This window comes from Notothenia coriiceps, unplaced genomic scaffold (assembly GCF_000735185.1).
Source record: "Notothenia coriiceps isolate Sejong01 unplaced genomic scaffold, NC01 NC01_scaffold00000339, whole genome shotgun sequence".
Taxonomy (NCBI): Eukaryota; Metazoa; Chordata; class Actinopteri; order Perciformes; family Nototheniidae; genus Notothenia; species Notothenia coriiceps.
The window spans coordinates 2,481,066-2,492,852 of record NW_011333040.1 but is presented as its reverse complement, the minus strand read 5'-3'; the positions used below and the strand labels follow the sequence as shown (position 1 = coordinate 2,492,852).

The window sequence follows — 11,787 nt, the reverse complement described above, 5'->3', positions numbered from 1 at the left end:
GAATTGCTCCTAACCCTGTTATGTAGATAATAGAAAGAAAATTGTTCAGATATGGTTGTGTATTTATATAGGTCTACACTATCTGAATAATCTCCCTTTGAGTATACTTTTCTGTTTCTTCCCCCTACATTTTTACCTCAACATTTACAATTGTCATTATCAACCTGGCTACGAGACGTCGAGAAAATATATGATCACCACTTAATTTATTACCTCATGTAGTCGGGTTTACCTAAAAAATTTTGGACCGGTGGGCTTCACACCGTTGGCTTCACTACAGAATGTTTACTCGACAAAAATAATTACTCGGTAAAAATCAAAAAAAGAGGTTGTTTTTTATATCTTGTATTGTTTCCGGAAATCCCATTGAGAGATAAATAGGTGGTGATAGTTTATACAAGGAAAAACATCGGTACTGTTTATGAAAAAGGATGTATAACCCAAATCTTATTACTATTTCGTTGGGTTTTTTTTGTTGCGGATGTACCCTTCTATAGAATGTCCACTTATCCTTTCTTGTACACTCCGTTAGAAAGTCACTGTGTGCTCATTATAAGAATACACGTCCAGCCTGGTTGATCGGAATAGTGGAATCGTCGTTGTGTCAGCTCTCAACGGAAGCCCACGACAGGAATGTTGTCCCGTAGCACGTGACAGTGTGCGTAGGTAGTCGTAGACAGAAAGCACAGGTGGGTAGAATTTAATGAAACCAGACGAGTGACAGTTTGCGCGGTCAGAGAGGTCGGAGACAGTCAGGAAAGACAGTGTGTCAAATCAATCCAAGAGAGACAGTCAGGCCGCGCATGGCCGCGTTCGTCAATCAGTAGGGCCCGCATAAGGAAGGATTACGGGAAGTTAAGGGTCACCCTAGACCAATAAGACAGTCTCCTTTCTCCTTCCTCTGTAGCCTCTCTATATCTTGCTCTAAAACGAGATCACTCTTGGTATCATTTCACCTTTTTTATGGTACGGGTTACTTATCCTCGTTTACGTTGGAAACTTCCCCCTGGACTCTACTTCTCCCATCGTCACGCTACAGTTAATCCCCTCCGTCTCGAATGACAGGTCTAAATCTTTTTTTATTCTTACCACCTTTCTCTTCAATTTTACTGGTCTCAAATGAGATCTGTCTTTACCAACTAAGGCGATCTCTCTCTCCTTCTCACCCTTTTCCGAAAAACACCACCTCTCACTCTTTCTTTTTGACCAACCAAAATGCTCTGTCTCTCTCCTCCCTCACTTATCTACCGTAAACAGATAAAGTAATTATCATAGGTGATTTCAATATTCATGTTGACGACGATAAAAATAGCCTTACTGTTGCATTTAACTCTATTAGATTCTATTGGTTTCCGTCAGAGTGTAAATAAACCAACCCACTGTTATAATCACACTCTCGACCTTGTTCTGACTTATGGTATTGAAATTGAGCAACTATTAGTCGAACCGCACAATCCTGCTTTATCCGACCATTTCTTAGTAACTTTTGAAGTACTGTTACTAGACTACAAAGCATTAGCCAAAAGCTCCTGCAGCAGAAACCTATCTGTTAGTGCTATAGCCAAATCTAAGGAAGAGATTCCATCAATACTTAACTCGATAGCATGTCTGCATGTAAGGGAGGAAACTAATACAAATTGATCATTTTATTTTAATTGTTACTCTTAGAAACAAAATGAATGACCTCTTGCCTTTGACCAGTATAGTGTTATCAACAGCTCCCGGAAACCTAAGCTCTAATATTACTCTAGATAGTAAACTAGAATGCTTTTCAGCCATAAACCTTGAACAATTGAATTCAATGATTCTTTCTTTCAAACCATCAACGTGTATCTTAGACCCAATTCCAACTAAGCTGTTAAAAGAAGTTTTTCCATTAATTAACACTTTTTTATTAAATATTATGAATATGTCTTTATTATCAGGCTATGTTCCACAATCTTTAAAGTAGCAGTGATAAAACCTCTTCTTAAAAAGCACAACCTCGATCCAGAGGTTTTAGCATAGACCTATTTCTAATCTTCCGTTCCTCTCAAAAATTGTTGACAAAGTAGTCGCAAAACAGTTGAGTGATTACTTAAAAAACAATGAGTAGGCCCGTCACGATAATTAATTTTGTTGGACGATACATTTTCCCGGAAATTATTGCAATAAACGATAATATTGTCGGCACCGTTGTAAGACCATTTTAGACCACTGACATAATGATAATATATCATAATAATTCAAGTACATCCTTTCAAACAGAACTTCCTATTGGACATTCAACATTGCAAATTAAATGTGAAATAATATTCAAATATATAAATTATATATAATAAATAAAACAAATACATTAAATTATTAAAAATTATTAAATCACACACAACCAAAACAATAAATTAAATAGACTTTGGCTGGAAAATCCAAAATATTCCCACACCGGAGATGGAGTTAGGTCATGCAACCAATTCCATTTAACTCCAAATTCCCCTCGAGTAAGTCACACGTTGTCTCCTGCTTGTCTCTATATTATTTATTTGGCTGCTACACTGCTGCACGCCGACTGTCCTGACCTGGCTGTGTGTGAGCCTCGCCGCTTACGGCGCGCCTGGCCGGCAGCCACAGCGCACCTGGCTAAAATGTCACATCCTTATGTAGACAAACACGCATGTAAACGGCAATTCATTGAGGTCAGAAAAGTTATCGAGTTCATTTTTATTTTATTTATTAGATAAGTGGTTAACAGAGTGTATCATTTATCAGGAGAAAAGCCAGACATGTCCCTCAAGGAGCGGTGAAGAAGCTAAAAGGGATTGCATATTGGATTTAGCATTGACTGGTGCTGTCCAGAAGCACATCATCCAATGAATGCTTATGTTGCTCTGTATCTGCTGGATGTTTAAATGAGAAGCTATGTGCTCACAAGTTTGCAGATTTTAGGGGAAACTCTCTGACAGAAGCATCACGAAATCTCCCACTTGTTCTGGCTTTAAAAATCTCTAAGTAAATTATTATGCCTTAATAATAGTTAAAGAAAAAATCGAAAAAATAGTCGTTTTTACCACATTAGTCACTAGGATGAACCGAGGCTCTAATTGTTTCGTTTTTTAAAACAGTCATCAAAAAGGTGATTTGTTTATTGATCTTTTAGTGACAATTACCACAACTGAATATTGATCCACATGAGAGCAACCGGATGCATTACTTTTAAATGTGCAGTCAGCAAGTGCGTGGACCTTCAAAGCCCAAAATGAGCCAACAGCTACACAGAGATCCAACTAATGAGATGTGTTATCATTATTGGGCACATTTCAGTTGACGTGCTTTGCTCTGTTCTGAGGGATGAATCAAGCAGCTATAGAAGTAAACATCTGAATGAAAGTGGAGGTTGAGAGCAGATTAGTACAATATTGATGTTTCTAGTTGCACTTTATAATGATGATTGGAAGCGGTTCATTGCCCTCAACATTCATTAACATAATGCTAGCAAATGGATCATTAATAACTGGGCAGCAATAAAGCAAGACTTTAGCCATTGAGTATGCCACTGTATTTATTACGCACTCATTATTCTCTTAAAAAGGCTTCAGCTATGTCATTGTGTAACCTACATCAGTTAGCCCTGACTTCAGCAGTTCACCTCCTTTTACAGACAGACTAGATGAGACACGAATAGCAAACAAGGAGAGGAAGGCCTTATGAGATCTGCACCTGTCTATTCATAAATAATTGCTGTAAACAGTTCATGCATCCATGAGGCAACGATTGTAATCGATGTTGTAATCATGGTCATCACTCCCCTACCAAAATATTATGAAGCCTTGTGGGAAACTGACGTCCCCCCCATTTACCTGATAAACACTTCTGAGAGGTCGTCACAGGTCAGCAGCACTCATTAGCACACAGTGACAGACAAACATTTTAACCAAACGCTCCTTCAATTGCCCAAATCATGTCCCCTGTCTTGCTCAAAATGAAGCTTAAGTTAAAATGTGGGATTATGTGTTACAGAGATAAAATAGAAAACACAAATCTGCCAGATGGCACACTCATCAAAACCCTGCTTTCGTCACATCAAAAACAGACTGACCCGAAACTGCACTCTGGGTGGCTTTAGAGTGCTGTTGACCCAGGAAGGGCATACAGAGGAAATTTCATGAAAATGAAATGACTCTCTGTATAGTAGGGCTGCTCAATTAATCATATTTTAATCGCAATTACGATTTTGGCTACCAACGATTATGAAAACAACATAATCGAAATAAAACGATTATTATTATTTTTATTTTTTTATTATTATTTTTTATTTATTGGTTTTTCAGTTCAATTATAGTTAAAGTTCAGGGTAATCAACTGTTAAAAACATACTATTCACATTTGTTTTCAATAAATGGATGTTTTCCAAGTAAATAGTTTTTAATAATCGTGATATCAATTATTGAGCCAAATAATCAAGATTTTTTGCCATAATCGAGCAGCCCTACTGTATAGCATGCTTCATAGAGCGTATGCAGCATACAGTATGTCCATATCTATGATGTCTTCAGCATCAGAGAGCCCAGCTGTGGTTCAATGCACAGATGTATAGTTCGATAAGAGATAAGCCTCCCAGCTCTGGACAAAAGGTACCGAATAACAAGCGGGTTCATCTAAAGGGGAAAGAGTTACTCGGATGTGTCGGATTATTCTCAGCAGCGGTAGAATGGCTTGATGGAAATAAGTGTTCTCTGATATCTGAACGCAGTTGTGAGAGCAGGACCAAAAGCTCCTGGCTGGAAAAGTTGAATTGAATATGACTAATGGGTGGCTGCTATTGACCTCTCCTCAATGAGCCAAAGTAGATGTATTTTATTGGTATGTGTTCTTCAGACAAAACAAACAAGCCCCATTGAAAAGAAAATAATAGTTGAGCAGATGCAGCAGGCAGCTCAAGTTTTAAAAAGCATGCCCTTTTTTCATTAGTCACAGCTTCAACACAATGGCTTTAATTATATGTCTGTCTGTGAATTAAATAAAGAGGCTAATGGTTTGCACATTTGCACCTCCTCATTATCTCACTCTGTTGGTTGTAAAGCAAGTACTGTCCAATTGACACAGAGCCTAGTTCCCCGAACTAAAGAGTCGTGTTGGCATTGGTCCACGTGAAAAAAAACACAGCAACTCAAAAGAGAGTGCTCTGTCTGAGGAGAGCAATAAGCCACGACTGATTCAATTACCATCTGCGCTGACCTTCACTCATTCAAAACTCACAGTGCCATAAAATAATCAAATCTTCTGATGCCTCTGGTAAACACTATCACACCAACAAGAAGCACCTTCCATCCGTCCAAACACATCGCGTCAGAGGAGGCTACGTCAGCACAATCTGTTTCTCCATGCTCACGCTGTGTAACCCGATGGTAGCAGCCAAGCCACACAGCCAATGGGAATGGGCCAGCCCCCTTTGCAGGCTCCAAACAGACCTGAGTCATAGAAATGTATCGATGATCAAGCGTTCAACGTATATACAGTAGGTCTGACAACAAGAGGAGAGGGTTTTTTGTGTTTAAACTAGGCCTTTTTTTATGAACATTCAAAATGCAAAAACTGAACTAATTATAAACAATACCAAATTGAGGACAACATAATGATATCCTACTGTATAACATACAGCATATATGTATCCAGCTTCCATCAGGCTAATGGCTTAGGAACGAGTCTTTTATTGGCAACCTCACATAAAGCCTTAAAATATCCCAAGTACTGTCCAAGACTGTTATCACATAAACTTGTCAACAAATCTCTATGTCAAAGGAATGAGTCACAAGCAAATGACCAGGCATGGTTTTTCATAGGCCACTTACTCAAGTTATCTTCATCACTAAATACTGACAAATTGAGCTGTTTCCTTGATTTGACAAAACTTGTTTATCCGCCAGCTCAATGACACAATACACATGCACACAGCAGTGACCATGCAACTGGAATTCTGAAAGCTTTTGTCAAGTAAACAACAAAGAGGAAGCGCATGGGTTAGTCCCAGTACACAGCCTGGGAAAATGAGTGTCACTAAAGCAGTCCAAACAAAGCCTCTGTCACATGTGGGCCAATTATCTGTATTGCACCCACAAAATCTGCATCAGCTTAGATTTCCCCACTTAGCACGCAGTGGAGTATGTCGTATGCCTTCTAGTATTTTCTGCGGGCCCGCAAACATTTTTTATATACGGGCTATGTAAAATAAGTTTACACTTAATTTGTCGTGCTCACAGTTTAGCTTTCAGTTAATCCCTTTTGTGTAGTGTTCAAAAACAAATGACAGCTATTATAGGTATGTGACATGCACCGCTAATGAATGACAGAGGGGAACACAAGAAGGTCTAATGCATTTTTAACTGTTTCATTAAAGGTCATAACAGGGATATATCCTGAGGCTGTTTCTCTGTGCTTTGGTATCTTACTAGCCAACTGCCATTGTACTGGTCGGAAAAACAAGTTACTAAAGGATTCCATTCTGTTCACCTGCTTCAAATCATTGAAGAAAAAACGAATACAACCACTGAGCACAGGTGCATCAGCGAACACATGGTTGCTGTAAATTGTCCAATCTAGTTTGTTAAAGAATCACTAAGCTTTCTATTGCTATCAAGATGACTGAAGCCGATTTAAAATTGTTGTAATTGCACAGTATGATATTAGGTTCACTGTCATCATCTGAGCTAATACATAACAAATAGGCTGTATTAGATTATATGCATATATTAAGTGGTGAAATAATAAAGTTTTGAACCAATAAAATGATCTTATCTGTCCGTGTATCTCCTTAAGCCCCACAGTCTATACTCTCTGAATCCTCTGTGAAACCTGTGTACATAAAGTGTATCTTGTATTTTGCACACAGCACGGTGACCTCTGTTGACAGCTAAGGAACATGTAGAAGAGCAAAGGAAGTCATACAAAAAAAGCAGCAATCTCTTCTGCAGCTTTTAAGGACAAAACAGCTGAATTCAAATGAAAACTCTGTCTGAAATGTAGCTAATGCATGCAGTTTAACAGTTTTTTTCATAACGATTAGTCTGCACTTCTTTGTCATCACTGTTTGTTCCAGGATCCCATTGATAGACTAATGAATGTTGTCCCTGATTCTGTTTTGCACGGAGGCGCTGTGATAAAACACTGGGATATAAAAGTACTGCTTTTCAGTCGACTGCCTGGCAACCTGCCACATGAAGCTACTCAAATTCACAAGGAAGTCGAAGACTGAGAGAGAATTCACTGAGGATAATAAGACACAATATCCTACATGTGTAGCCTGTATATTGCAATGTCTTCAATCATACGCATCCTTGTGTTCTGACAGAGGAATCCATTTGCAGCATACGGTATCTCTAAGTGCTGAATATGAGGGGTATTTCGATGGGACGTACATAATAACACAGCATTTAAAGCTACATCCTTGGACATAAAACATTCAGATGATGAATCAGTGACGACTGAATGACAGCGCTTGAGATCTCTTTTGATCAGACGAATGCTTCCGGCAATCATGGAGGGGAAAATATGAAATGTACTCTAGTTAGGGACTTTGTAACATAGCCAACTACGAATGTAAATCTTGTGGATCCTGGTTTTCAAAAGGAACATAAACTGAACAAATCAAAGTGCTTTCACGGACATGGAAGATATATGAAATGTCCTCCCGCACACATAGCACCAACAAATGAGCGTGTACTCTGGATAGGAGGTTCAAACAAAACCAATACAGGGAGAATTTAAATAGGAAGTCTTTTTTTTAATGTCCTATAATACCGTAGGTTGGCATGTACCTACAGAATATTTTCCAACATCTACTTAAAACAAGTTGTCATTTTAAACTGCGAGCTAACTCTATAAACCCAAACAATGAGGATAACCCATGTTTTCTAGCGGATTAATAAATGTCAGAAAACGAGAACACGTTGTACTTTGGCTCAACTCTCCAAGTAGGCTTAGCTCTGAGCAAGGTAAGTCTGAATAAATAAAAACAGCTCACAAGAAGACAGCTACCACACTTTTCCCACTTTATCTAGTATTTGCACAACGTCCCAGTTTAATCATTAACTTTAGGGGTAGGCTTTCTACAGTACAGAAATTGTGAGTAAAGGTTCCAAATGTGCAGCCTTGAAAAGTTTACTAATAATACAATGGATGTTTTCAGGAGAAGTCACGAGGGGGTTTTCATTTATCTGAGGTGATAAACAAATCACCAATGTTTATAATTAGGGCATGCTGCAATTATGGTGACATGAAAAGAGGAAGTGCCTTGAGTTGATATGGCCTGGTCAGATATTTGTCTGCATGTTCTGATGTCATGGTGGGTGTGTCATGTGGAGGGAGGGTTTTAACTCACTTGATAAAGCACCGCGCACCCTCGAAAGTATATCCTTCTTCCCATCCAGTCGGTAGGTCTGTAAAAGAGAGAGATGTGGACAAAAACATTTTAACATAAACTGGTGAAACAAACAGATGTTGTGTGTATTAAAGCAGCTAGGGCTATGCACTAGCAGCTGTTTATTCACACGCTTAGATTTAGAGCTGAAACGATTCATTTATTAAAATATAAGAAAAAAAATACTGTTCCATCACAAAGGTAAATAAAAGCAATATATTGTCACAACTGGATTTGCTAAATATCTGTATTTTCTACTGAAATTGTACTCTAACCATTAAGATATTATCATAATATTTGCAAATGTTGTGGCCATCGATTAATCAATAAGTCAAGCAATTTTTTTCAGCTCTAAATACTTTGGACTGTGGGAAATTCTGATGGTCATTTTTCACTATTCTGACATTTGTATAGACTTTGGTGATTCATCGAGGAACAAATCGTTAGTTGCAGACCTACTTGGATGCAGCAGCCACTTAATAACATTAGTGGGAAAGCTCTGCAGAGACTGATGGTTATAAGGAGGCTGCATGGTGATTCAACCAGTGAGACACATTGCAAGGAGCTAGTTATGTCCTTATAGCACACTGCGTATAATATTGGTCAAGAGCTTTCTGGAGTGGTGGAAGCTTAGTGTAAATGTACAACTAACATTACAATTCAAACTCCTGTTGCTGTCATTCCTGTCAAACTGTGTGTCTTTGAAGCGTACATATGTTTAGGGCTGACGTTATATGGTAAACAGGAAACGTCGAACCTTAAATAAAATGCTTCCGAAATTAATTTACATGCTAGTTGTTCGTAAAAGTCGTGGTTTTAAGACTTCACGCTTAACGTCCACCACTCGTCAACTTAACAAGAAAAATAGACTAAAGGCTCACGACTAAGTGGCACGAGCAGGGCAGAGGTGGGCACTGGTGGGCTCACTTTTCACAGCACACAAAAAAAAAACACTAGTGCATTCAAACACGCAGCAAGCATGTCACCGTATCTCCCTATCTCCCAGTGTGGGAAGTGTCGGTGTGGGGTTACGCTCCACAACAACACATGACGGCGGACATGTTACACACAATACAGAAACTTGACAGGCGTTCAGTGACTCCTCACCTGGAGTTTTCCTGTGGCCGGTTATTACCGCCTCGCCACTCACTGGATGCAGCCAGGTTGTACTCTTGGCTTCTTCGCTGTTGAGAGAGAGGGGCAAAGCAAGGCGTTTATTAATACACGGAGACTTTTTTCGAAAACGGGTGGACATTAGTTGAGTCTATGAAGGGATAGTTACTTAATGAAGAAGACACGTCCATCACGAGTAACCCCATAACTCCAGGAAGACGGGAGGCACAAAATCCACTCGGGTTGTAGGTCCGCCGCCATGTCTGGCAATACTGTATGACAACCGCGCGGCTCCGCTCTCAGCAGCGCGTACACGGAAACCTTGGCAACGGCGGTTAGATGAGAGGAGAGCAGACAGGTATAGTTTGTCTCGGAGATTATTTAATTGCAGTGGTGTAAAGTAACTACGTACATTTACTCAACTACTGTAGCCTACTTGATTAACATTCTTGAGGGATTTGTACTTTACTTGAATAGACTATTTGAATGTGTCAATGTGTTTCAATGTATTTCATTACTTTCAATTTCAGATATTGATTAATAATGTGAAATATCTGCTAGGCAACAGTAAAATACTTTAGTTACACCTGGAGTAAATCCACCAGCTACCCTGCAGAATACAAAGGGATTAAAATAATGCACCTTTACCAGCTTTTATAGACACATTAATGCATCAATAATTATAATCAAAATCTATGATCAGAGGTGGGAAGTAACTAGGCTACATTTACTAAAGTACTGTAGTATAATTTCGAGGGATTTGTACTTAACTTGAGTATTTCAATTTGTTTGCTACTTTGTTCTTCTACCCCACTACAATTCAAAGTTTAATACTGTTCTTTTACTCCACTACATTTATTTAATATCTTTAGTTGTTTTGCAAATTTTGATTCATTAAATAAGCATCAGTATTTATAATCAAAACATATAACATATTATTCTGAAATGGTCCAATTTGCATAATGAGTATTTTTACTTTTGGTACTTTAAGTATATTTTGATGGCAATACTTGTGTACTCTTACTTGAGTAACATTGTGAATGCAGGACTTTTACTAACTGAGTATTCACACAATCTGGTACTTCTACTTTTACTTAAGTACAATATCTGAGTATTTCTTCTACCTCTATTTTTGAATACATGCATTGATGGACATCAACATTATGTTTGTATGATATGCTTTAAATGTTGTTGTTTTCTGTTGTTTGAATGTTGACTAATTTGTTTCTTTTGTGTGGATGTTGATGCACATTGTTATTCACTGGCTGTGTTATTGTTGCCTTCTGCTCGGCTGTGGATTCACATTGTTCTAAACAAAGACCTCTCAGCAGTGTGAACAACCATGGGGGCAGGGCCAGATAATCCTGCCTTTGCGCCCCAGGGCAAAATTGATCTGCTGGACCCTGGGCCCCTATTTATTTTATGCTGCCCCGCCCATTTTTATCACATCCGGTTAGTTAGCTATCAATGGCTAAATTGATAAACATGTTAACCATACAACATTGCTTAATAACAGCCCGGTTACATAGCATACTTCCATAGAAAATATACATTGCGTACATACTCTCCTTACTGCCTAGTGCCTACTGTTTAATAAAGTTTGATGAAGCACAAAACTCAAAAAGTGAAAGTCTGAAACCTTCTGGCATATTGGCCCTCCTAAAGATTGCGCCTCTAGGTCTGGTAATAGCAGGAGCCACCTTGAGACATCATGTTAGATGGTACCGCTTTAACGATGCACAATCCAAACCAAATGATCATATGCAAAACCAGCTGACTAACAGTTAGCCTGCAGTTTATGTGGCACCTGGTGTTCTGCTGCTTGACAGTTGCCGGTTTCGCCTGGTTGGTAATCCAGCATTGCATGGTGGTACAGACTGACAAACACACACCTAAGCACACACACCCACTTATAACTCTGCCTTTTTATATTCTTGGTAGCTGCTTTCTGTTCTTCATTGTGCTATGACACTGCAGCATCAGCCTTTCACACCATACAAAGACAAGTCATACAACACCACTGCATCTCAATCAATCAATCAATCAATCAATCAATCCATCAATCCATCAATCAATCAACAACTTTATTAATCCTGCAAGGGGCATTTGGTTATGAGCAGTTTATGTCATGTACACAGGCAGGAACATACAGGAAGAAAACACACAGATACACCCGGGAGCACAGATGTGGATAATTCCAATTTACACAATAAATAGTTCATAGCATCACAATAACAAATAAATTGTTTTCTACTTACCTGGGGCAGAGCAATGCAGCTTTTTAG

At 38.8% G+C, this 11,787-nt stretch overlaps 1 protein-coding gene across 6 annotated transcripts in view; it reads right to left on the bottom strand.

The window, feature by feature from the left end:
- The window catches only part of plekha5 (pleckstrin homology domain containing, family A member 5), an 85,013-nt gene extending 75,250 nt beyond the window's left edge, over positions 1 to 9,763 (bottom strand). For all 6 annotated transcript variants that reach the window (XM_010767662.1, XM_010767668.1, XM_010767683.1 and 3 more), the window contains exons 1-3: positions 9,672 to 9,763; positions 9,497 to 9,573; positions 8,351 to 8,408 (exon numbers count right to left, since the gene is read on the bottom strand). In XM_010767662.1, the coding sequence (XP_010765964.1) occupies positions 8,351 to 8,408; positions 9,497 to 9,573; positions 9,672 to 9,763 (227 nt within the window). The remainder of the gene's footprint in view (positions 1 to 8,350; positions 8,409 to 9,496; positions 9,574 to 9,671) is intronic.
- Between the last annotated feature and the right edge of the window lie 2,024 nt (positions 9,764 to 11,787).